Source organism: Setaria viridis, chromosome 7, assembly GCF_005286985.2.
Source record: "Setaria viridis chromosome 7, Setaria_viridis_v4.0, whole genome shotgun sequence".
Classification (NCBI taxonomy): domain Eukaryota; kingdom Viridiplantae; phylum Streptophyta; class Magnoliopsida; order Poales; family Poaceae; genus Setaria; species Setaria viridis.
The window spans coordinates 19,413,387-19,439,101 of record NC_048269.2 but is presented as its reverse complement, the minus strand read 5'-3'; the positions used below and the strand labels follow the sequence as shown (position 1 = coordinate 19,439,101).

The window sequence follows — 25,715 nt, the reverse complement described above, 5'->3', positions numbered from 1 at the left end:
GAAATCTAGCGTCTGAGAACTGAATTAAACCGTATAAACTTTGTACCCGTCGAGGTTTGTCATGTCTATTATACACCCCACTTGGTCGTATACACCATGCTATACAGTGTAAAAGCACACCTTCCAGCACGAAAAAGATGCCATCGAAAGCACATATACGACATGTAAGACATCCACATCGTATAAACTGGTCTCTATTCTGCACTAATCCCACATTGTTAACACTATCTTTGAACAATGTTTTCCAAGTAAGGCCAGGGGAGTGGTGGCCTGGTGCCCGGGTTGACAGAAGAGGAAGATCCTCCGAGCATAAAACAAAGAGGCAGCCAACGAACGCCTCCACCGGCATATCCTATCCTTGGAGCCAAAGGCCACGCCGCCGGGGAACAAGCCAAAACGAACCGGGCAGCATATCGGAGCATTTCTTGCATCCAAAGCTACACGCTATTCCCTCTCTTTCTCCTTTTGACAAGATCTCCTTGATTCTCTTAGTGGCTTATATATAACCTTCACCGTGGCCGAGATCATTCCTTCCTCCTCCCCCACCTCCGCCCCCCTTCCGTTGTCGCCATCGCCGCCGGCGTCGTGTGTTGTGCGTTCGATTCTTTAGAATTCTTGGAGAGGTCAGTTTGGTCCGTGAGAAGCTGAGGATCGTGTAGGCCGGTGTCGTGGAAGCTGGAAGGCGTACATGAACCTGACCTTGAGTCTAGCCATCAATGGTGGCACCAGCACCGGCACGGGCAAGAAGCGCAAGGTGCGGGACAGCGTGGTCATCGACGACGTGGGCGATGGTGGAGACCGCAGCAGGGTCCTGAGGATTCTACAAGCCAGGGAACGGATGATGGCGAGGCTGGAGGTCGATGATCCTAGGGTGGCTCACGATGACGGCGGTGGAAGCGGTGGCCTGCGGCTGATGCATTTGCTCCTCACGTCGGTGGCGGCGGGGGAAGCCGGCGACGTGCACGCAGCCACCGCGGCCCTCCACGAGGTCTACCGCCGCGCGTCGTTCGGCGGCGGCGATCCCGCCCCGCGTGTCGCCGCCTACTTCGCGGACGCGCTGGCGTCGAGGCTGCTCCGATCGCCCGTGGCGGCCTCGCCGCCGACGCGCGGGGAGCAGTTCCTGGCGTACACCATGTTCTACCAGGCGTCCCCGCTCTACCAGTTCGCGCACTTCACGGCGAACCAGGCGATCGTGGAGGCGTTCGAGCGCGGCGGCCGGCGGCGGCTCCACGTCGTCGACTTCGACGTGTCGTACGGGTTCCAGTGGCCCTCCCTCATCCAGTCTCTCTCGGACGCCGCGGTCACGAGCACCAGCGGCGGCTCCCACGATGGCGACGGCGACGGCGACAGCAAGGAACCGGTGTCCCTGCGGATCACCGGCCTCGGGACGAGCGCCGACGAGCTGCGGCAAACCGAGGCGCGTCTGACGCGCTTCGCGAGCGGCTGCCCCAACGTTCGGTTCGAGTTCGAGGGCGTCGTGAACGGACCAAGCAGCGGCCTCCATGAACGCATCATCAAGAACGACGGCGACGACGCGACGGTGGTCGTCAACCTGGCGTTCCCGGCGGCGCGGACCTCGCCGACGAGCACAAGAGAAGCGTGCGGTGATTTGGCTCGCGTCCGCTCCCTGAACCCTTCCCTGGTGTTCTTGGTAGAGAGAGGCGGAAGCAGCAGCAATGGCACGCCGAGAGGACGCTCGAGCTTGCTTCCGCCGTTCACGGCGAGCCTCCGGTACTTCGCCGCGGTGTTCGACTCGCTGCACGAGTGCTTGCCGGCGGACAGCGCCGAGAGGCTCGCCATCGAGAGGAACTACCTCGGCGTGGAGATCAGCAACGCCGTGTCTTCTTTAGATCGTAGCCATGGCGGCGGCGGTGATCACACGGCGGAGCCTAGCAGCAGCGCTTGCTGGAAGGATATGATGGAGAGCGCGGGGTTCCAGGGCGTGGCGCTGAGCTCGAGAACGGTGAGCCAGGCCAAGCTGCTGCTGAAGATGAAGAGCGGGTGTGCCGGCAGCGGCGGCGGGTTCCGGGTCATCGAGGGCGACGGCGGCAGGGCGATGTCGCTGGGGTGGCGAGACAGCGCGCTGATCACAACGACGGCATGGCGGCGGCGGCGGCGATCGATCGACAAAACATCCAGTTAGCACATGCAGTTATTGGAACTTGGAAGCCCAAGATCTATCTCAGTCCATCGGAGAAATTAAATTATACTTCATGCATCTTCTTACTTTGTTCAATTGGTTCATTATCGAGAGAGAAGGTTCGGTTCTTCTTAGTTTCTCTTGTGCTTTTCTTTGTTGATACATCACATGTAAACTAGATGCCAGAAGAGTTGTTATACGATTGATACGTACAGAAATAGACAAAGCATCATTAGATTCGAAGCTCCAAATAGATGAACTGAACCGCATCAAAATGGACTCGAGTCGAAGCATCCACCGGTCAGAGTAACGGGAATTTCAATGATATATAAACTGTTTAATTAATACGCATGATGAGCTGACTAATGCACTAGCTCACAACTGATCTATCCAAAACAATGTTAAAACCAATGCGTGAGTCAAGTTGGGCTGATTGTCAAGTTGACATTTTTGCTTCCATGGGATTTTAAGTTCATATAGTAATAACAGACACAAGTTAGTAATCTTTGCACTTTGACTTCTATAGTTAGTATAGTATAACAAAGTTGCAGTCATAGAAAAGACAGGCATCAATCCTATACTTTGAATAGATGACTTTGTGCTTCACTAGCAGTTGCATGGAAGCTACTTAAGCTTGCATGGTAAATCATCTCTCTCAAAGAAAGAAGGAAAACTTGCAAGGCAGTAAACTTCGATGCAGCAGCTGAGTGAAAAGGAGTCTAAGTCGGAAAGGATAAACAAACAGGACGATCTGACCTTGCCAGAGAGTGGTTCACCAAACCGTTGGTCTGCACCTAATAAAGATCCGCAGAGACGACAGCATCGTTGAAACGTTGCCATTTGTGCCGTTCGGACCTCACTACGCACGAGTTTATTAATCGTCTGACAGTCCCTAATTGAGTCTACAGTGTGAAGATAGAGATCATGCATCAGAGATAGCGTGACCACCCTATACATCATCATCTACCACAATGCATGCATGGGCATGGCCCAGCTAGGTGCTCTGACTTTACGCCACTGACCATGTTTGTTTCATGCGTGTCAAACGGGAGACATACTAATTGCCTGAAATCATCGTCCCAAAATCCGTACTGAAGAACCTTTCAAGAAAAGAGTTTCTGTACCGGAAAAAAGGAAATGGGAATCGGTCCCCGGATCGACACCACAATTCGGCCTAGCTAGCATTCGTGCAGTCGTGCTTGCTTGCGTGAAAATACAAACCATCCCGCAATTTTGAAGACTACGATGTTTGTATTAATTATAAAACTGACTTTTTTTCGCTCGAACATGCTGGAGAATTTATATTACAAGACTGATAAAACCTTTGAAACGTACAAATACAAATTCATGGGAACAAACATTGTTGTCAAGGAAAACTAGAGAAGCCATGGACGGACGACTAGGCTCCAGCTCAGCCGCCGATAAGGTTCGCTCTCAGATCAAGAACGCACCACTCCATTATTCAAGAAAGGAGATGTGAAAACCATCTCGCGTCAAGCGACCAGCAATGTCCAATGCGCCATTGCCGATACGGTTATGCGCCTTTTGACACGTCTTCCGAAGATGCTCCAGATCTTTGCCGGAATACTTTAGCCCCGAGCTGATCGGCATATCGGACCTTTTCCACAACGAAGAACAACGGATGGAATGTTGAATTCCTCCTCCAGAAGTCATAGCACCAGCACGATCCGAATTCCCTAAACCCTGGTCGTGACCAAACAGCAAAGCTGTACGTTCTTCCTCCGTCTGTCTCCATTTCCATCGCGCCGCACCAACTTTCCTGGCTTCCTGCAGTGCTCCAGAGGTCAACAACGGAACGGACTGCCGGAGCCGGATCGTTCCAAGAGCTAGCAGACAGAACCCGGGTCACATCACGCTCACGGCGCTGGCCCGCCGGCCCGGGCCCCAGCCGGTGAAGATTCCGTCTTGGCAGGTGGAATGGCGCCGAGCCGCCGCCACGCCAGGGGAGAGCCATCGCAATGGAATTCCATTGTTATCGCGTCCCCGGCCGGCCGCGGTCGCTTTGATTTGGCTTCGCTCACGGGAGATCCTCTCCAAATCAGGGTTGTCCTCGTCGACCGCGCCCGCGCGCGTTTGGAGGCTCCGGGGGCCCTGTCGTTTGCGGGAGGATCCGCGAGGGAGGCCGTCGGCTTCCCCGGAATATCCCAGTGCGGAGGCACGCGACAGCGACACACCCCGCTGGCCGCTGCCCTGCTCACAAAATATTCAGATCTCAGGTTCCAGGGGCAGGTTGATGATTCGGGCGCGAGATTGTGAGTGCAAGCGAGTAGCACATGTGCTTCGAGAAATTCCAGGGCATCTGCGCGCGTCGCTCTCGTTGCCATCGTTTTTTCTCTGGATACGCTTTTTTTGTGTCACGATCTCATTTCTTGCGAGCGGGTTAATTTGGAAGGGAGTACATGCTTTTGTGTGACAGCTTTGGTCGAGCCACGAGTTACAAGTGTGTCGTGGACGGTGTGTATCTAGGTCAGTGTGGCAGAGTCAAGCCTTGTGTGCGAGCATCTTGGTAAATTATGTGGAGATATTCATCCATCCATCGCACTGGTCGAAGAACAATGCTGCCTACCTGGTTGAGTTATATATATGGGGGTAAATCACACTAGGTCGGAGTGCCGGCGACAAGGTGCAAAGCTAGTCGTAGTTCTGAAGTCGTGCAACAAGCTAAGTTCCCACTCTAAAAAACCATTGATTAGAACTCTCTCCGTTCCAAATTGCGTGTCCTTTTGGTTTTTTTACATTTATAGATATCATTATACATCTAGATATACACTTATCTAGATGCATAATAATATCTATGAACCTAGAAAAGCCAAAACGATCTACAATTTGTAACGGAAGGAGTAGCAAGTACTCCCTTCATTCCATTTACAAGGTATGATATGACTTAGTATGTTCTTCCAAATTACACTTTGACTATTCATTTATCTTATATAACGTGATGCACCTATATGGCGTATATATGACCATATATGTACATAATTGACAAGTTCGTGTATTTATTCGCATATTTTGCTACTTGTTGGAGTACTAAAGTGATACAACCATACAAATTGTTGTATGGTGGGTGCAATTTACTCTCTTTTATTTTAAGTAACTCTTTCACAATGCACAACACAACCTAGACCTTAAGTTTTTTTTAGAGAGGAGATGCATTGGATTTTATTACATACTCCCTCCATTTTTATTTATAAGGTATGATATGATTTGGCACGGTTTTCCAAATTACACTTTGACCATTCATTTATCCTATATTATATTATTTATGGTTATAAAGTTATGATCATTTTAGAGTATATTTGATTACAAATTCAACCATATAAAATTTATATTATAAAAATAAAAATGATAGTTAAATTAGTGATCAAAGATTGTAAAATTTGAATCTTGATATGTGTGCGCTTTACAAACAAAAATGATTAGAGAGGAAAATTTACATCCAGACCCTTGAGAAGGACCCTGAAAGAAAATAAAATTACAACAAAATCCTTTTGAGGTGCTCTCGGTGGTCTCCATTGTCGCCGATCAAATCTGCCACCACATGCTTCTCTTCCACCAACAGCGTAGAAGCAAGTTGAGGAAAAAGCTCGAGGCCGATTCTGATTCCGTTTCGACGAAGAAGCTTCACTTTTTAGATAGACCATCAATGGCACATCAAAACCGATGTGCTCTTGCACCGCTGAACGCGCTGGCGAATCGTAATTTGTCATCACCTCGTCGAGAGGACTTAGATATGTTGCTTGTCGCTTCGATGGCCGATTCCAATCGATGAACAACGAACCCACAAAGGGACATCTAGGAACATCAACCCGCATGCACGAATAGGTGGATGACATACCTCGCAATATAAATTCCGAGGAAGGTCTTAGCGTAGCCATCGCCATCAACAATGCCAGCGTTGCCTTAATCGGAGATATATCAAAGGGAGAACATTATTGAAGGGCCGTTCGGATTCCCTCAGAAAACTTAGAAATAGTGGCGGATCTAAGGGGGCTAGGGGGCTCGAGCCCCCCCCCCCCCCCCCCCCCCCCCCCACCGGCTGCCAGCCCATGGATTCCCCCTCAGCCCCCTCCAATTTTTTGTGCCCATGGATGAACAGACGAGGTCATGAGGAGAGCTCACGAGAGGTTGAAGGAGTTGTGCGGAGTAGAGAGGTAACCAAGCTCAAGTTTGGGTGTTCTTGGGCTTCAAGATGGAGAAACAAAATATCATTTTGGTCATATATCTATCCCAGACCCACATCTCTTTGTTCAGTCTCTAATCCCACAGCAATCTTTGCACAAACAGCATAGGCAGCGGCGCCATCACGTGGCAGCAGGTTTCTGGCAGCTAACCTTCGCTGTAGAGCAGCTGAGCAGCACACCTCATTGGTGTGGCCCTCGTATAGCATAGCACGACTCAGATTTATGCTTTGTAATTTGTTGTTTCCTATATGATTGTATATACATTGGTTTGAATTAGCCAACTATATATATGGCCATATGGCCCGTGGTTTAGCTTGTTTTAGCGTAGGTTGCTCAGGCTCCCCCTAACCTTTTGGTCTGGATCCGTCCCTGCTTCGAAACTATTACCAATGCCAAAGAAAGTTTCTCGCAGCAAGCAGAGGAGGTACTTGTGTAAATGCTAGCTAGTTGTATGCATGGACCTTACAAGCTGACGTGGTATTAATTTATCTGATTGGGCTGCCTTGGCACACGTGGGTAGAAAGAAACATCTCAACTCCCATTATCAAGGAATGTTGTAGCATTGGAGCAAGCTTTTTCACAGCAAAACAACCAAACAGCTAGGTTGATTTGTGAGCAAAACAACCAAACATTTTTTTTCTTTTCTAACCTAACTTGCTCAGCTAGGCTAGCTAGCTTGGTCTAGCAAAGGAAACAAACGTGCCCAAAATCACTGTGGATTCGCCGCTCTGGCTTGAGGCTTCCGGAACAAACAGCCAGGCCTTACGTAGCGGTGGGTCCGAGACGGGCACAACACAAACTAGTAGCTCAGTGACCCAGGACCTCTGGTCCAAATACGTTCTTCCATTTTAAATAAAATAACATAATAAATATCTGTTTCAAAAATCACAAAATTAGGCCGGGCGACAGATAGAAATCTCCCGATGCAATAAACGGAATTTCTATTTGAAAATTTCCTTAACAGCAGCAAGCACTTCACAACAACCTCCCAACGCAGCCCAATGGGACATGATCCGGCCCGTGGGCCGTATCACCTGCGCGTTGGGCTGCCTGCTCTCCCTTTCCCCCCGATTATTGGATACTGGTCGGCTCCCTCCCAGCTCCCACCGTGCCGCCGCCACCGCTGCCGCCGCAACCGCCCGCCGGGGCGCAGCCTCTACCCCCTCCTTCCCCTTGGCCATGGAAGCAGCCGTTGCTCCACCTGCTCTGCGCCCGGGCCGCTCGCTCCGCACCAACCCAAATCCCGCCACGCGACCAGGCCAGACACCTAGGCCGTGGGGACTGGCGGCGAATCCCCAGGCCAACGCCGTCAGGTGCGAGCTGTCCCGGCGCCCGGAGCCGCGCGTCCTCATCCGCGCGGCCGCGGCCGCGCAACAGGATGCTGGTGATGCTGCTGGGGCTGGGAGGAGGAAGCGGCTGGCGGTGTTCGTGTCCGGCGGGGGCTCCAACTTCCGGGCGATCAACGAGGCTGCGCTGGGCGGGACGGTGCACGGGGATGTCGTCGCGCTTGTCACCGACAAGCCAGGTGAAGAAAGTTGCATCCCGCGAACTGTTCGGGTTGTGAGCAGCGGTTTTGATCTTAGAGTGACACTGCGTTGCAGGCTGCGGAGGTGCAGAGCACGCCAGGAGCAATGGCATTCCTGTCGTTGTGTTCCCCAAGTCCAAGTCTGCGCCCGAGGGGATTTCGGTCGCTGAACTGCTGGATACGCTGAGGTTGTTTCCTGCTTATAACTGTCTCTTGTGTATTTCTTTTGTGATTCTGAATGTTAACCACTTTAGAAAGAGATAACAGGGGTGAAATGCGTAGCTGTTACTAATTCCCACTTACTTTGCTTCCTTATACCAGCAAAATATACACAAAGGCACACTCGTTTTAATACCTCCACTTCTATCTAGGATTCTAGGTTGTACCAAGTGATGATTATTTTTCTTGAACATGCTGTAATGGTTTCCTTACAAGTTTCTACAAAGTTAGAGAAGCTGTCAGCGCTTTGAATCCTCTAGTCATCTTTCAGCTCATATTTGCACCTTAAGCTTTGATATAATATTTAGAAGAATACTATGGGATAGGTCCTCCATATCAAATGCCACATTATTAGATTGCCTTAACTCTTGAGATTTGACTGTAGACACACTGTGTTTACATTATACTCTGTGCCATTGTATTGCACTAATATTTAGAGTCGTCTCATGTATAGTAAGTTATCATTTCTGACTGGTGAAATGGGCCTCTCATGCTTAACTTTGAAACAGGGGATACGGTGTAGACTTTGTTCTTCTTGCTGGTTACTTGAAGCTTATACCAGCTGAATTGATCCAGGAATATCCAAGGTCCATATTAAATATCCATCCTTCTCTCCTTCCGGCATTTGGAGGCAAAGGCTTTTATGGTTCAAAGGTGCACAAAGCCGTTATTGCCTCTGGGGCAAGGTAACTCAGAATTCTATAGCATATCCAAGTAATTTCAAGGCTGATTGGTTGATGACCAAAATTTGCCATGCCAAAATTTGGGCAGGCCAAAACATGGGCATGCCATACCAAAACTTGGGCAAAAATTCTAGAATATGACTTGATTGGATGCCAACCAAATGAGTGCCAAAGTTTATGGGCTTGCCCTAGTTTTGGCAGGGCAGCTTTTGGGAGCCAACCAATCAGGCCCTTCATGTCTCTTACAATGGTATAAACATTGTGCGTATACAGAACATTACCTGTGTGTATAAACCTGTGTAATTTCAAGGAACATAACTCAACATTTTCTTGTAATACACTTCTAAAATTGAGCATATTATTTTACAAATTGGTGCATGTGATGGATGGCTGATCAGGAAATGTTCTTTGATTTTGTGTGTCAAATATGGTTTTTGGTGTTTAACAACAATGTTTTATACAGATACTCAGGTCCGACCGTACATTTTGTTGATGAGCACTATGATACAGGGAAAACATTAGCACAAAGAGTTGTGCCTGTGTTTGCAGATGACACACCAGAGTTATTGGCTGCAAGAGTCCTTCATGAGGTAAGAGTTCAACCTTCCAGCCTGACACAGTTTCTATTCTGTCGACACACCATTGAAGTTAATCTGCAACCCAAAGTATTGATAGTTTTCTTTTCGAAATCTTGCATCCAGGAGCATCAAGTCTATGTTGAAGCAGTTGCTGCTTTGTGCGAGGACCGCATTGTATGGAGGGAAGATGGTGTCCCACTTATCAAAAGCCGGCTAAATTCGGATGTGTACCTCTAATTGACAATACTAGCACCCTTTTTGAAGCAATAATGGAATTTGTAAAGCCCCCTGCCAGTTTTCGCCAAGCCAAGGGGCACATAACAATTAACATAGGTTGATAGGGTGCAACTTAGTTGTCATCTAAACACTTCCATGTGTTGGAAGTGGAAAACAGTGTTCTATGGACTGCAGTATATGCATACTGCATAATCCACTTTTGGCTTTACCTTGATTTGAGATAGTTCTTCTGCGTTTGCCTTGTCCTCCACGAATTCTTCTATGCTGTTTGAAATGTTCGGATGAACAAAATTTACAAACACACTGAATTCTATGGTGCTCTCCCATTGATGGAAGGTTCTCTACGATACATGAGTACATGATTCATAAATTGACGTTCGTCCCTCTGAAGAGAAGGCCAGTTTGCTTCAATCGCGTCACCAGGAGGTTTCCGCCGGAAAATTCATGGAGGTAGAAATCGAAGGCAGCATATACACGTAAGGGTTTAAAGAGACAGGTACATTGGTTATTCATGATTCCACTTATTCTCATTTCTGTATGGTCATTGTCCCAGCAAAAGTGATCAGATCCATAACCCTGCGCAAAGGCTGCCGAGTAGCGAGTACATGCTCAACGAGATATTTTATTCCATAATTATGTTGTGCCTGCTAACTTAATGAGTCCTTAGAAATACAGTGTTGGAACTACTTCAATAATTTACACTGTTGCAGCATCAAGAGAAAAATGAAAGAACTTGAAACCTAAGACCACAAACTCAGGACCCTGGTATAAGGTTCATCATCAGCTACTACCACAGTTTCTCCTATTTGCGGTCTCTCTCACAGCGAAACTCTCAGCTGATGTGGAACTCACCGCTGGCATGGACTTGCTTCACCTGCTTTTCATACTCATCCTCACCGTCCTCTTCTTCCTCAGCATTCTCCTCTGGTTTCTTGCTGTCCTCCTCCTCGTCCTCCTGTGCCCAACCGAAGCCAGCCACAGGGGTGGAGGATGGAGGAGGCGTTCGCGCCTTCTCGACGATCTTCATGATGTCCTCCACGGACTGCACGGAGTAGGTTGGGGCGCTGTTGTCCTTCTTGTAGTACATTGCCTGTGCAGCTTCTGTGAGCTCCCTAGGCAGGTTCTTCAGGAACCAGGGGTGGTTCCTGATCTCCCTAATTGTTATTCTCTGCACGAAGTTTGGAGATGGAATGAAGCCAACGAACCGCTTGCTTAGGCTGATCTGAGTTTGAAATATATGGGTTACCTTTGCAGAGTTTGCGACGAAGATTCTTGAGAGCAGTTCCTTGCAGTCTTGGGATACATGGACGTACTCCGGAATTTTGTATTGGGTTGACATGATCCTCTGTGAAAGAAAAGAAAGAATGCAGCAAGAATAACATTAACAGTCAAGAACTTGGGGTTTCAGATTAGCAAAAGGAGAAGTCTTGAAGTTGTTACCCCAATTGTCTTTCTGAAATTCTTGGGGTCGTCAGGGTCCTCAAAAGGATAAGCACCGACCAGCATCACATAAAGGGTCACTCCACAGGACCACACGTCGGCTGACTGAAACATCAATGAAATGTTGCAAATATGTCAAGACAAAATAAGTAAATAAATATAAAGGCACTGACAAAGCAAGAAAGTTTTTACTAAAAAACAATTCTTGCCAGTAGGATATTAAGATGCAGTTATGGTCGTCAATATAATCTTCAGAAGCTATTCTATTATGGCACAGGCCCTCTAATGAAAAGAACACTCAAATGATGGTTCTTTAGCACCATTTGGTGCTATTTTGGAATTCTAGATATTGCGTAGAAGATTCAAGAGCTCTTCAAAGCTATCAAAACTTCAGCTATGTTACATTTGCAGTAGACTTTAGAATATATGTGATCTCGTAGTTGACCTATATCAACTCAGCTAAGATAAAAACAAGCAATGCTGTGAAGCATCTATGTAAAATGTTCAGATGAGGTTTTGTTATTAGGCTGATGGTTATATTCTGAGGGTAGATGAAAGATGGCATCAGAGAATCAGTAGGCATTGTAAGTTTGTAACCACACGGCCTTTCCACAGATTTTCATGCTGCAGGGTAGTTCAGGGTTTTGCAAAAGAAAACACGAGTCATATGGTAGTTAAGGAGTATACATGCTCGTTTTGCATCAAATTATTAAAACCATAACTCTTTTAGGATCTATGCTGTGTTTCTTTTCAGAAAGAAATAGCTAACGACTGTGAATCATTCTGAACTCCCAACAAAATGTATTCTCAAACATCTGTTCCAAGAACTGCTGCAGGCAGGGAAGTAAAATCCACGAAAACAAAAATCAGTTAGACGTGGAGAAAACTAAAGACGGTCACTACAATATTTTAATGCACAAGCAGCCAAAAAGCACAGAACTTTATGACATAGAAGTGGGCGCCATACGGTTGGGCAGATCGATGCCACTTTGGTCAGCATAGTCTTGAAGGGGTTCTAGAAATCAACAATTAAATAAAATGCTTGATATTCTATCCATGAGCTATTTATCTCTGACAAGCAAATGCAAACAATTTTGCAGTGCTGGAAAGGAGAAGTGCAAGTAGACTGATGGTTTCTTGGATAGCAATGAACAAAATGCAATCACTGTTTGCGACAGCTGACAATGAGAAAAATAAAAAGGAGAGTAGGACAAAGGACCACAAGAGGCCAAAAGAGAGCTTCAGTCTAACATGACTGCTTGAAAACGATTGGGCTTGAGGGCCTCTTATGATAAAATCAATCAGATGGTCAGTAGCACTAAAACCATGATGGCAAAATGGCTCGGAAAAGGACATAAAGTCTGAATTGAACCTAAAAAGAGGACTTGTCAAGCAAAAACCGCGAGTTGCCCAACTTGAAGCACCTCAGTGGTGTGTGTTATCCTAACAATCTAGTCACTAGCATGGATTCACCTAATTTCCTTAGCCTGCTCCGATCCTTTCAAATTCCTAACGATGGACAAACAAAAGACCTTTTGAATGTTGCATGCGCCTATACAAAAAGGTCACACTTCAACCTCGCCATTCGCCACCTTCAACCTCACCGAAATGAAGTAGCACAATATCTGTATCTACAGAATCTCACGCTTTCTCCAGCTGGTCTAACTTTTCTTTCAGGCCACAATTTAATAAAGCAAGCGGGGGAGTGACAGGAGCGTACAGACTACAAATTCTTGACCCTCAAACACCGGTCTGAATCCAATGGACCTTAACCTCTCGATCCCCACCTTCGGCTGAGCATGGCGTGCAGGGGAAAAGCAGGTTGACTGGTGGAGCGAGCAGATCAAGCATGGTATGTGATCGCCGGAGAAAAATGAGAATGTGAATGTCCAAATCGAGGTCACACCGGAAGGAACATTCATATCCTCGCGTGATCTCTTTATGCTTTTCAGAATGATAATGATTTTTCCATTTTCAACTCAAGCCACTGGGGTACTAGTGCTCACTACTAATTCCTACCAGATCGCATTAGCTGGGAATCTGTAAAGCATCAACAACAGGAGCAGAAGCAGTAGCAAGTGACAGTGGACACTAAACACTGTGTGTGTGAGTCAGCATGGTCTCCGGGCCCATCGCACAGCCTGTTCGGTGGCCCAAGCTCGGCAGCCAGAGCCCAGAGCCCCAGAGCAGCACGCCCTGCTGTGTGTGCTGCGTACCCTGAAGCCGAATCACACGGCGCGCGCACTGCTAGGTCGCGAATCACGATGCACTGGAGGGGGCAGAGGCAGACACGAATGGGCCTCGATGGGGCCCACCGATGGCGGCAGGGCACGCTGTCTGCCCGGCCACGGGCAAGCAAATCTCTATCTCGGACAAATCCCAAATCCATCATCAGCCAGACTCCAGAGATCTACTAGACCTACAGCGGTGGCACGATGTGTGGACGGTGGACCTAGTCCATAGACCCTTAATGATGACAAGGCGGGTCCAGTTGCTGACACGGTTGGACTCGTCTATGGACTGGGTGCAGGTGGACTGTGGGGGTTGGCATCGAGGCCCCCGTTGTTACGTAGACTTCAAGGGGGCGGCACGTGCGCGCGGGCTCGCGACAAGCGAGACAGTATCGTCACTGCGAGTGGGGCCCACAGATGCTACGTCACAGGGAGAGCGAGAGAGAGGAGGGGAGGATCTGACGACGAAGATGGAGACTGACTGACCTTGCCGTCGTACTCCCGGCGGGAGAGCACCTCCGGGGCGATGTACGCCGGCGTGCCCACCGTCGACTTGGGCTTCGAGTGCAGCAGCGACGACTGCAACCAAATAAAGGATCACACCGGAGAAGAAAGGCGTCAGTGCGAGAGCCAATGATTTCCTTGTTGCTTGTTCAAGCAGTTTCGGTGTTTCACACGAGAGAAAACGAAGAAATTTTAGGTGGATAAACATTTTCAGGTGAGCAAGCAACGAAGCAAAAGGTGAAAAAAAGGGGCGCCTTTTGACGGAAAGCTCGTCCGTTTTTGGAAGGAAACCAATCAGGAGGGAAAGCACCAGCACCTTGGAGTAACCGAAGTCGCAGATCTTGAGGCGAGGCGCCGGGCTGCCATCCAGCAGCGTGTTCTCCAGCTTCAGGTCTCGGTGGCAAATTTGCTGGGAATCCACGAGAAATTTTCGCACCAGATACTTGTTTTGTCAGCACAAAATAAATGCATGGTGTATGTTTTTGCTGAAAAAAATGGCACTCTTTTGGTTCCTACCATGAAGTGGCAGTAGCTCACGCCACAAATTAATTGCTGGAAGAAGTACCTCGCCTGCAAGAACACCACAGGCACCATTCAGCGCAAGAAATCCGGACCCCCAACGGAGAAGAAACTGACATGATTTTACAGCTAGGCGGGCGCCTTGACTCGAGCGAGTAGCTGATGATCCTGACCTCGTCTTCGCTGAACCTGCCGGCGTTGCAGATCCGGTCGAAGAGCTCGCCGCCGGCGGCGTACTCCATCACGATCGCCAGATGCGTCGGCGTGAGCACCACCTGCAATAAAAGTAGAGGAATTCGCGCACAAATTCGTAACACGGAAGAACAACATCGCATTTTCCAGTCGGGTCCATTCCAAGCACCTCCTTGAACCGGATGATGTTGGGGTGCCGCAGCGAGCGGTGGTTGATGATCTCCCTCGCCACATTCTCGTCAATCTGCAAATAACCGCAAGGGACGCGCATACAGAGCAGAGCACCCGTCAGGAAAACACTACGAATCCCCCAAGAACTCGCAGGAACGCAGAGCGCCGCACCTTCTGTCCCCGGGGGATGTACTTCATGGCGACGAGCTCCTTGGTCTCCTTGTTCCGCATCAGCCGCGCCACGCCGAAGTTGCCGGCGCCGATGTCCTTGAGCAGCTCGTACCTCTCCATGGCTCCGAGCTCGGGGCGGGAGGACTGCGCGCGAGGGCTCTCCGATCGATCGGACTGGCGCGCAGAAGAATCTCTCGGGAGGGTTTGAAGTTTCGCTGGGATGAGGAGTTGAGGAAGAAGAGGGAGAGAGGGAAAGCGGAGGGGAGGGATTTGAAGCTTGTTGCTGGGATGAGTATGAGTTCGGTAACATAGCCGAGGGAGGTTGAGCTCGTTTTATATTAGGTGATTAGTTTAACCTTCGCCATGATTTGGCGTGCCTAACTGCTTGCGAAATTTTTTTGGGAGCTTCTTGATTGCGTTTTGAACCTCTGGTTTCTTGCAGTTTGTGCTACGGTCCTTGCGTGAATTGCCAATTTTTTTAGGGCCTGTTTGGGAAGAAACATAGGAATATGCATGGGAGAAAATAGAGGAAAGGAAAAACACAGGAATTGTGTAGGAACGGGTGTTTGGAACGCAGGAACTAGAAGAATATAAAAAATTGGAAGTATGCACTAATCTAATTTGTTGGGACTACAAGAGTGCACAATTTTTTCATGGAAAAACACAGGAATTGTGTAGGAATTGGCGTTTGGAAGTAGGAACTAGAAGAATATAAAAAAAATATGGAAGTAGGCACTAAACACAGCAGGTTTCCATGGATTGCTCTTTGTTTCTTCCAAATCTATTTTGATTTAATGAACTTACAATTTCTGGAGACTGGAGAGTAGCACTGCTCGTTTCAAAAGAAAGAGAAGAGTAGCACTGCGTAGAAGAAGAATGCCATGCAAGCTTGATTAGTGCGTGAGCAGCCTCGCAAGTGTTCCTTTCCTCCAAAAGTACAGGTTTGCTTGCCTTTCCTCTGGAACGGTTTGAGCTAGCTGATTCCTTTGATCCAGACGCGGCTACAGTGAATAAACCTATAGGAACTCGATTCCTCCATTTTCCCTACGTTTTTCCCGTGTTCCAGACAGGGCCTTAGTGGTCGGTCAATAGAAGCAGATGCAGCTATTCGTACCGAGGCCAAATTTATGAAGGGAAAAGATCATATCTGACTGATCCAGAATACGCTTGAGATCCACAGAGCTCATACTTTTTCCCCCTTCAGGCTGCATGTCGTCGTACTCGTCCCTGTGTTGAATTCGAAGCTTGCATGTCGTCGTACTCGTCCCTGTGTTGAATTCGAAGCTCACCTAGCCACCTCATTAGGCATAGTCGTAGTCTGAGGGGGTGTTTGGATACGAGGTGCTAAACTTTAGCAGGGTCACATCGGATATTCGGATGCTAATTAGAAGGAGTAAACAAGAGCTAATTACAAAACTAATTGCACAGATGGAGTCTAATTCGCGAGACGAATCTATTAAAGCTAATTAATCCATCATTAGCAAATGGTTATTGTAGCACCACATTGTCAAATCATGGACTAATTAGCTTAATAGATTCGTCTCGCGAATTAGACTCCATCTGTGCAATTAGTTTTATAATTAGATTATATTTAATACTTCTAATTAGTATGCAAACATCCGATGTTACAGGTGCTAAAGTTTAGCACGGTGTTTCCAATCACCTCCTGAAAACTGTATGGAGTCTGGACCAGCTGCCACAGTGTCACTGCTACTGCTACATGTCTTCAGTAAACCGGTAACCCCGTAACCAGAGAGCCCGTGAGCGTGACACGGGATGGGGGGAAGAATTGCTTCCACCAGTTGACCGCGGAGCGTCGAGCCCAGGGGGGCGAAGGGGATCTGCGAGACTGGCGGTGGCGGCAGAGGGCCAGGGATGCGCGCGACGAGGGGCACATCCATCACATGGGCACGTGAGGCTTAGTGGTGGTAGTAGCGTCGCATGAGCGCATGGTCTTGTCAGGCTTTGTGATCTTATTTCAAAATTTTAACGTCATATAAGCGGACAAATTTAGTACCACCACACGTATATGGATATCCACGTTCCACATTATTTTTCATTGAAGAAGTAATGTTTATTATTCAGTTGGTTATTTAGGGAGTAACTATACGAGTGATTCAAAAGGTTAGTTCTTCTGGATGTAACGAAGAGAAAAATGCTAGGTACAGTGAAAAATGATGATGATGATGAGTTATAAGTAACGCCTGAAATCAAGGAATAATAATTTTGGTTTGTTTGAGAGAGCTCCTAGCTGCTGTTAGGTGCTATTCCATCTATTCTAAATTATTGTTTTGACTTTTCTAGATACATATATGTCTGTATATATATAAATATAATATATGTCTAAATGCATACAAATATCTATGAATCTGAAAAACTGAAGCGACACTCAATTTGGAAGGAATGACTACCGACTCCATCCGTTAACACGATCTAGCAGTGGATTCTCGCCGGGCCGTGGACGGTGGACCACAAGTCGACGTACGCATCCACGTGCGTCTGCGTCGCCGTCCATCCGCGCGTGCATGCACCGGCAGCGCCGCCGTCCTCCGAGCAGGGAGAAAAATAAAGAGCACGCGGGTCGCGCGCGCGGATCGGGATCGCGTAGGCAGAGCACCCGCACCGCGCCGCGCCGGCCAGGAGATAGGATGGGCGCCGCGCCCCGCGGCCCCGGCATGGGGCTCCCCCCTCCATCCCCCATGGCTGCTCGCCGGACAGAGGCCACAGCGCGATCGCTTCCCTAGAGTCTATTGACCGAAACGGGAACGCGCAAGATCAGAAGGCGTGCTGATGAGGCGAGCTGGCCCGGGTCGCGGCGTCGGTGACGGTCTCTTGTTGTTTAAGGCTGCCTGCCCCGGCGCATCGATCTGCCATGGCTCGCGGCCGGCCCCCTGCCCTGCCAAGTGTACCGTGTAGGGTCGGCGAGCCAGTTGACCCTACTCGGTGTTGACTTTCCTGGGGAGATTCCCCAAGCACCGGGCCGACCGGCCAAGCTAGCATGGCGCAGCACTGAGAGCACTCGCATGTACCCCCGGCCCCGCGCGCCGGCCTTTTGCGCCGCATCATTGCATGTGTCCGGTCCAGCATCGATCGCCATTGCCGTTGCCGTTGCTCCCCTCTGTGCTATACACAGCTGGAGGACGGGCATGCATGGCTTTCACCAGGTGCTCCTCACGACCGTACCTCATCGTGGCCACGCTGGAGGACAAGGGATGCGTCCAGGCCCCTGCAATTCGGAAACCGTTGCACCCAGGCACCAACAAACATCACCCAGCGTGTATCGATCTTACCTTCACGTAGAAATGTACATGTTGTGTAACGCCGGTCAATACATGGTGAGTGTCGCACACCATGCATTGCACTGGTCGGAACCCACCAAGGAACCTCCATATACCTAATGGCGATCCAAACGATGGTGCCGTCCCGGGACGGCCTGGATCTGGCAAGGGGACGCGCAAAATCCACCCCTAGCACGTCGATCACGATAATGCAAGCCGTCGAACCAGATAAATTCCGGCCGGCCTAGGCTGGCTACAAGCAGCCGTCGCCGCACATCTGCCATCATCGCAACATGACCTGTCGCTGTCACCACGCATCTACTTGCCACCACTCCGCCGCTAAGATGCAACCACTACTGGAAAACTGAGTATTGGTCCTACCCTTCAGTACTTGTTGATTTTTGACCATTAGTACCAGATCTAACGAATAGCTCCTAAAGAGCCCTCCTGACCCCCTTTAGTACCAGTTGGGAGCTTCACTCGGTACTAAATATCATCCATTATTACCGGGTGGAGCCTCCACCCGGTACTAATGGGAGATCTTTAGTACCGGTTGGAGCTACCAACCGGTACTAAAGAGCTCCCCATCGCCCCATCGCCCCATCCATCTTATAATCCATCTCCCCGAGCCATACCTGTCGCTCCCATCTCTCTCCCCTATCTTCCTCTCTGTCCCCTCTCTCTCTCTGCACCGCGCGCGGCAAGGAGGAGCGACGGGGCCAAGGGCAAGGAGGGGCGGCGGCGGCGGGAGGGTGCCCGGATTTCATTTTTTATTTTTAATACCCCTTTAGTACGGGTTATTTGATCCGATACTAAAGGCCCCCTTTAGTATCAAAGTAGCAATACCGATTGCACAACTGGTACTAAAGGGGCTTAGGAACCAGTACCGAAGACCCCACGAGTTCGTAGTCGTCTCGCTGCATATGGAAGCTAAAAATTTTGCACCACTGCCACATACTGTATGGTTGAGGACCACTGCCAAACGCCATGAGCAGTGCAAGTTGGCTGCCAGCATGGCCTGAGCCCGTATGCCGCTATACCGATCCAGCCAACAAGGTCTCTTGCATAGGATGGTGATGATGAACTCACGCGAGCGTTCGCCACAACAGTCCATGTCGGAACAGCCCTCATCGTGAGACCACTAATTCCGCACGCCTACAAGTGCTACCCATCGCGCGGCCACCATCCGCTGTCTCCAGTTTTGAGCGGCAGCTCCTCACATTAACATGAACCCCGCCCTCCTAGCCCTCTAACGGGTTCCGACATCCTAACGGGTTCCAACGTCGAGCACCGGTGACAACAAGACCAAAAAGAACTCGAGGAGGTGTCCTGGCACCACAACTAGATCGCCTCCCAAGTCGCCTAAGAGGTGACGCAGCGTTGATCTAATATATTTAGCATGCCTTTGCAATTTTAATTGTTATAAGCATGTTCTAACTCGTTAGCTAATAAGCCTTCCTATAATGAGCTGAAGACAGACATGTAATAGTCCTATTTCGCCTACTTGGGTTACATCCCAGTTCAACCAAGGGCGGATCTAGAACATGGGCTGGGTGCAGAGGGCTGCAGCCCGGGTCCTGTCCAAGCAACCCTGAATCCCTATGCAATTTCAGCCCATCTCCAACATGGCTCAGCATGAGCCTCACCGTAACACGCCCACCCTTTTGCTCAATTCTTAGGCTTAAGTTAAGTCACTTGGAAATTAGCCACCCTTTTGATTCATTTGTGGATCCTCCCTGAGTTCAGCAAAAGAATCAAACATACCTAGAGTTTCGGAATGTGGGCGTTTAAAACTGCCCAATTAAACATGAAAACGCCAACAACCAGACTGTCTCCCAGTACGTTCAGGCTCTTGGCTGCCGACAGGAAGGTTTGCCTCAAACGTACCTAGGCTTGCCGCTCTCTTGTACGAAGCTACGGATCAATACTTTTGACCCTTACATTGAGCGAGCCGACAGATACTTGGCAGGATGGCAATCCTTCCTCTTGAACCCGATGGGTCACAAGGTCCTGGTCAACTCCGTTCTGGATAGCCAGCTCATATACCTTATGTGTGCCATCCCGCTGCCTCCTGGGTTCATCTCCAAAAATTATCAGAGACGGCGAGGCTTCCTATGGGCTGGGGAGCAACGAGCAAACAAAGCTTCCTGCCTCGTGGCCTGGGAAAAGGTTCAGGAGACTCGTGATCAGGGTGGGGTTGGCATCACCAACCTAAGTGTACAGAACTCCTATCTTCTCTCAAAGCTTTTACATGGGCTGCATCATCCGCAAGGCTCATCGTGGGCAACATGGGTGCGTCGGTATTGCCAGTCTGGAAGGGGAACTCGTGGTCCAACACTGGGATGCACTTTGGGAGCTTCTGCCACTCTACCGAGCCATCACCATGGTGGAAATTGGGAATGGCCGCTCAACATCCTTCTAGTTTGATGTCTGGCACGGCGAAGAGTACCTGGCTGACAAGTTCCCTGCTCTCTTGAGTCACTGCAAGCGATCCACTTACACAGTCCGGGAAGTCCTTGACCTTGGTTTGGAACCAGACCTGGTGCCATGCATGACACCCATAGCCCGTCAAGAGCTTGATGTTGTGTGCCGGATCAGGTAGCTGTTAGCCTCTCAGTCGATGAAGACACACAGCTCTACCCATTTGTAGCACAGGGAGGGAAGCTGCACACGGGGCCATGTACAAACTACTACGGGCAGCCCAAGGCACTGACTCCTCCATATCCAAATTCGTCCGAAAGAATAGAGCACCGTCTTGAGTGCAATTTTTTGCCTGGTTTCTTGTCCAAAACCGAGTACAGTGCCGAGCCAACCTCCTGAAGAAGAATGTGGTAATAGAAGCTACCTACAAGGTGTGTGGTGCCATGGAGGAGACAGCCACACATATCATCTTCCGGTGCTCCTTTGCCCAAGCTTTCTAGCGGTCACTTCAGTTTGAACTGCCCGAGGGCGTCACGACCACAACGCTTGATGAGCTACCGTGCCCAGCTCACATACCTAGCATGCACTTTGAGACCATGGTTCTGCTGTGTTGTTGGCAGCTCTGAAAAAGAAGGAATGGAGTTGTCTTCCGTGACGAGCACATGATACTTCAGCAAACACAAATGGCCTGCAAGGCGAACGCGGCGGTGTGGTGTTGCAGGATGAAGCAATCAGAAACTAGCATATGTGATGCGTGGTGTACTCTGTTTACTACGGTAATGTAAACCTTACGATATAATCCTTATGTAAATACTATCATGCGGACTGTTATGGGTCATTTCAATAAATCAGGTGAGGATTCTCTCCCCCTCCGTAGAATATTAAAAAAAAAGGTCGCTCGATTTGCTTTCATTCAGGAACGGAGGCAGGAGGCAGGAGCCTATCGTTGCACTCGACTTGGGCAAAAAACAGCTGAACCGGGCCATGGCCATCTTATGAAAAAATTGGTAGTATGAACTGCCCGAGGGCGTCACGAACACAACGCTTGATGAGCTACCGTGCCTAGCTCACATACCTAGCATGCACTTTGAGACCATGGTTCTGCTGTGTTGTTGGCAGCTCTGAAAAAGAAGGAATGGAGTTGTCTTCCGTGACGAGCACATGATACTTCGGCAAACACTAATGGCCTGCAAGGCGGACGCGGTGCTGTGGCGTTGCAGGATGAAGCAATCAGAAACTAGCATATGTGATGCGTGGTGTACTCTGTTTACTACGGCAATGTAAACCTTACGATATAATCCTTATGTAAATACTATCATGCGGACTGTTATGGGTCATTTCAATAAATCAGGTGAGGATTCTCTCCTCCTCCGTAGAACATTAAAAAAAAGGTCGCTCGATTTGCTTTCATTAAGGAACGGAGGCAGGAGGCAGGAGCCTGTCGTTGCACTCGACTTGAGCAAAAACCAGCTGAACCGGGGCATGGCCATCTGATGAAAAAATTGGTAGTATGACCGACGCTTTTGTTTAGGGACATCAAAGGCCCTCCGTTTCATCGTAATTCTGCGCTGGGTTTAGGGGTAAAACCGTAAAAAGAAAACCTGCAGAACGGGCTTGGCTAGTTGGCTGGGTTCTCCCTTCTCCCTCCTCCCTTCCTGTTCTACCGCCGCCACGCGCGCCACCATCGGCGACCTCACCGTCGGCGCGTCGTCATTCCGCTGAACCCTTTTTCCTCGTCAAGGCAATTCCGCCCTCCTCTTCCTCCCGCCCCTCTTTCTTGGACCGCGCCGGCGTGGGGTGGGGATCCGTTCGGACTTGGATCGGCTCCCCCATTTCCTCGTAAGTGACCCACGCCAGCCTGGGTGGATTGTTCCAGGAGTTTGTTCTTCAAAATTCGACTCTTTTCATTTTCTATCCGTTCTGTTAGTCGCCGATTCAGTTGCGGCGTGGTTACCTGCTTGTCTAATCGAGCCGTGGATCCACTAGGCTCTTCTTCCTAGCGCGCAAGGCCGATCTCCCCCAAGGTGCTGGGCGTCGGCGGGCGCGTGCTACCTTACCGCTTACTGAAGGATGGACAAGCTGGTGCAGTTCGGGAGGAAGGCGTGGTTCATCGTGCGGGTGATGTCCGGCTACGAGGAGAGGAGGATCCGGTCCTACAGGCTGCAGCTGCAGAAGCGCCTCGAGATGGCAAGTACCTCCGCCACGAGATTTCATTCGATATTCTAGCAGTGCCTACTGCCCTGTTTAATTGTGTGGTGGAACCAACATTTGCTGGTAAAAGTATAGCCAATTATGCCTTTTAATCCTGCATGGTACCAAATCTTCTTCTTGTCCTCTCTTGCTGAAAATAGGATAAGGTTAACCAATAGAGTTTCCGTGGTGGAACTGCCATTCCCTGTTCAATTTAAGTTGCGATGTTTAGCTGATTTGCACTGTGTCTAGCGCTTAACATTTAGTGCGAAACCTACTTTTACGTGGCAGTGTGGGTTGGTCACGCGTGTGAAACTAGTAGGTACAGAAAATCTGTATTTTTGGTCAAAATGATTGATCCGAAGAGGTACCCTATGTATTTCAACTTTTATGCAGTTCTTAATGTTGACGGCAACTGATTGTTATATCATACCCATTTCGAAATGTTGTCATTTCCATGTCTTCCCTACATGAGTATTGATCTTTAGTTAGTAGACCGAGTTAGTTACACTTATGCAGAGTTATGCAAAATAATCTTTAATGTGGTTTAATGATGTGGTACAACCCTGCCCTGTAACTTCCAACAATTTGTTGTTGTATGGATTTTATAGGAAGGTTTTCTCTTTGGTCATGGTGTTGCACTGGGGTATCTTGAGATTTGCACTGATCTGAAGTTGAAAATGCTCCTTATTATAAAGTGTGGTTTCGACTTATGTTTTCCTTTTATTTTGTGCAACGATGATCATTGAACAATGAGTATTATTGCAATTTTTTTTTTGCATTTTGCATCAACCCTTGAACATTTTTTAAAAAGTTATTAGTATCTCCTGGATATGGAAAATATTTGAATTACTTAGTCATTTAACGGCTGTCAGAATGTGTCTTTTTTACCATCTGTCCGCTTGGATTGTTGTGTAGTGAGTCATAATGCATCACAGTTCTTGGATTTTTCATGTTGTTACTGTTAGTTATGTTGGCATATTAGCAGCATAAATATTGAGTGGGAAAAGCTGTGAGTTTCTTAGTCTATTCAGTATTCACATGAATGATGTTTTACCATTGCAGATAAATATTGGTATATATGGTACTATGCTTAGAATGTTAGCTATAGGAACACCTTCATGTAATGCAAACCAGTGTTCTGCCCCAAAACTATTTACTTTCAAGAAATGAAAGTGGCATAGAGCATGCTAATTAGATATGGGTAGGGGGTAGCAGGTAGAGCTGTTATGTGAGAGAGGTAAGAGAGTTGAAGATACATAAAAAGCTAGCTTTCCCATCAAGTACATATCCGTCTTAAAATTACAAATATCAGTCGTCGCAAAACAGTTAGTCAGTTTGATCCCTTTGATTTACTATTATTCATTCAGGCCCAAGCTAGGAAGGAAGAGCTGCAGAAACAGCCAGAAAAAGTTATCTTATCGGAGGTTCGTCAAGTGGTTCAGCAGATGCAAGCTCTCAATCAGCATCTTGAAGAAGCTGTAAGTTTCCATCTAAAAATTTAATTAATGCTTGCCTGGGAAATGTATACTGCATTTTGCAACAACTTAGTTTCTGAACAAATGTAAAACCTGAATGAATTCCTGTGCCGAGAGAAGTGAGAGACAATTGGACAAAGATTGACCATCATGCTGTCGTCATGCGAAAAGAATGCAATCGTACATGTTTGGTTGATGTGAAATATTTTGAATATATATTAAAAGTCGAAGTTCAGGTTTCTGATGCAGTTTCATCATTTCATGGGATTGCGCACATGGCAATAAGACGAATGCTTCCTGTATTATGCATGTCCATTTGTAATGACTTGCTAACTTGTTTTCCATTGTAATTTCAGGAAACTGCCATAGATGAATATTTCAAACCAATCGACAAGAATGCTAAGATCATAACAGATATGCAGATGGAGAAAGAAGAAAAGCAAATGAAGGAGATGGCAAAAGTTATGCAAGAGCAAATAAAAATGCAAAGAGAAATCGCAATGAAAAGAGCTGAGGCCGCCAGCCTAGAGTCTAAGGATGCTCAAGTGAGTGAAAAAGTAGCAGAAATCCCTCCGAAACAAGAAACTGTAAAATAGATACTGTGTTGTTCCTGTTCTCCGGAAGTTTGTGTGCGTGTGCATACTCTTTGATCTTTGCATATGTTTTGGGCTAGGTAATAAGTATGTACTTACAATGCGACAATTAGTCAGTCACCAATTTTGTGATTCTCAGAGGCTATTCTTTTACTATCGGCTCACATATTTCCTTAACCTTTTTATTACCTTGGAAGATTTGGTTGGTGCGATGATGGGCTATGAGATGGAATATATTGTGATCTGAGCACTAACATGCTATCTGCTGATTCTAGGTGTCAAGTTATTAAGTTTTTTCACCTCGAATGCGATGTCTCTGTTTTTTTTTTAGGTAGAAACATGTTATAGTCCCAGAAATTCAAGTAGGTTTCTATAGTGCTATAATATGATAAATTGTATAAATAAAAATAAAAAAGAAAATAAACATCAATCGGTTCCATAGTGTAGTGGTTAGCACTCCAGACTTTGAATCTGGCGACCTGGGTTCGAATCCCGGTGGGACCTTTTTATTTTGGTAATTTTTGTTTTTGTTTTGGGTTATGCTCTGGTCTACAGATTAAGCTCACTAGTGATAATTAAAGGCGCGATGGGCATCTGTTTTTTTTACTGGAGTCTTGTGAGTCTGGACTCGAGCGCTCTGTTGTTATGTTGGTATTTCTGCTTTGGAAGGATCATAACAGGAGTGATGAACATCAGGTTCTTTGTTCAAGTATGGAACGAAAATGTGAAAGAGTTTCTGTAACCTTTTTTCCTTGGAAGCAGAGGCAGATTAACGGAATCAAAACAAGTAAACTTTGCAGGCTTGCAGCTCAGAAGAATTGTGGATTCAGAGGAAACAGAGCATGCAGGCGGATTCTGCACGGTTTACAGACATGAGAACAGAAAATGTCCCCGTACTGGAGCAAAATTAAGAAGTCGTCAGATTGGTGGCATTTCAATGTCG

At 48.0% G+C, this 25,715-nt stretch overlaps 4 protein-coding genes and 1 non-coding gene across 5 annotated transcripts; 4 read left to right on the top strand and 1 right to left on the bottom strand.

Moving 5' to 3' along the window:
- The first annotated feature begins 342 nt into the window (after positions 1-342).
- Positions 343-2,462, top strand: LOC117864707 (scarecrow-like protein 23). Its single transcript, XM_034748819.2, has one exon. The coding sequence runs from the start codon at positions 689-691 to the stop codon at positions 2,141-2,143; it is 1,455 nt and encodes a 484-aa protein (XP_034604710.1). The 5' UTR covers positions 343-688; the 3' UTR covers positions 2,144-2,462.
- A 4,963-nt stretch (positions 2,463-7,425) lies between these two features.
- On the top strand, positions 7,426-9,807 carry LOC117864181 (phosphoribosylglycinamide formyltransferase, chloroplastic). The gene is made up of 5 exons (XM_034748202.2): positions 7,426-7,867; positions 7,944-8,055; positions 8,596-8,772; positions 9,233-9,359; positions 9,471-9,807. Exons 1-5 carry the CDS (start codon positions 7,522-7,524, stop codon positions 9,582-9,584), a joined length of 876 nt encoding a protein of 291 aa, XP_034604093.1. The 5' UTR covers positions 7,426-7,521; the 3' UTR covers positions 9,585-9,807.
- Positions 9,808-10,186: 379 nt separating this feature from the next.
- LOC117864180 (serine/threonine-protein kinase SAPK7) lies at positions 10,187-15,098 on the bottom strand. Its single transcript, XM_034748201.2, has 9 exons — positions 14,813-15,098; positions 14,640-14,714; positions 14,452-14,553; positions 14,276-14,329; positions 14,076-14,168; positions 13,742-13,834; positions 11,025-11,129; positions 10,831-10,929; positions 10,187-10,752 (listed from the first exon to the last, which is right to left on the bottom strand). The coding sequence occupies exons 1-9, from the start codon at positions 14,930-14,932 to the stop codon at positions 10,417-10,419; spliced, it is 1,077 nt and encodes a 358-aa protein (XP_034604092.1). The 5' UTR covers positions 14,933-15,098; the 3' UTR covers positions 10,187-10,416.
- A 7,002-nt stretch (positions 15,099-22,100) lies between these two features.
- LOC117866004 (uncharacterized) lies at positions 22,101-24,925 on the top strand. Its single transcript, XM_034750288.2, has 4 exons — positions 22,101-22,350; positions 22,498-22,698; positions 24,072-24,182; positions 24,536-24,925. The coding sequence occupies exons 2-4, from the start codon at positions 22,582-22,584 to the stop codon at positions 24,773-24,775; spliced, it is 468 nt and encodes a 155-aa protein (XP_034606179.1). The 5' UTR covers positions 22,101-22,350; positions 22,498-22,581; the 3' UTR covers positions 24,776-24,925.
- Positions 24,926-25,204: 279 nt separating this feature from the next.
- On the top strand, positions 25,205-25,276 carry TRNAQ-UUG (transfer RNA glutamine (anticodon UUG)). The gene has a single exon. It is a non-coding gene; the product is annotated as a tRNA-Gln (tRNA).
- Positions 25,277-25,715: the final 439 nt, after the last annotated feature.

Excerpts from the sequence above, each read along its gene's own strand:
- LOC117864180 (XM_034748201.2), bottom strand. The coding sequence starts at position 14,932 with ATGGAGAGGTACGAGCTGCTCAAGGACATCGGCGCCGGCAACTTCGGC. Across the intron at positions 14,715-14,812 it reads ACATCCCCCGGGGACAGAAG|ATTGACGAGAATGTGGCGAG; the intron begins GTGCGGCGCTCT and ends GGTTATTTGCAG. Across the intron at positions 10,753-10,830 it reads TCGTCGCAAACTCTGCAAAG|AGAATAACAATTAGGGAGAT; the intron begins GTAACCCATATA and ends AACTTCGTGCAG.
- LOC117864707 (XM_034748819.2), top strand. The coding sequence starts at position 689 with ATGAACCTGACCTTGAGTCTAGCCATCAATGGTGGCACCAGCACCGGC.
- LOC117866004 (XM_034750288.2), top strand. The coding sequence starts at position 22,582 with ATGGACAAGCTGGTGCAGTTCGGGAGGAAGGCGTGGTTCATCGTGCGG. Across the intron at positions 22,699-24,071 it reads TGCAGAAGCGCCTCGAGATG|GCCCAAGCTAGGAAGGAAGA; the intron begins GCAAGTACCTCC and ends TTATTCATTCAG. Across the intron at positions 24,183-24,535 it reads ATCAGCATCTTGAAGAAGCT|GAAACTGCCATAGATGAATA; the intron begins GTAAGTTTCCAT and ends TTGTAATTTCAG.
- LOC117864181 (XM_034748202.2), top strand. The coding sequence starts at position 7,522 with ATGGAAGCAGCCGTTGCTCCACCTGCTCTGCGCCCGGGCCGCTCGCTC. Across the intron at positions 8,056-8,595 it reads GAACTGCTGGATACGCTGAG|GGGATACGGTGTAGACTTTG; the intron begins GTTGTTTCCTGC and ends ACTTTGAAACAG. Across the intron at positions 8,773-9,232 it reads GTTATTGCCTCTGGGGCAAG|ATACTCAGGTCCGACCGTAC; the intron begins GTAACTCAGAAT and ends TGTTTTATACAG.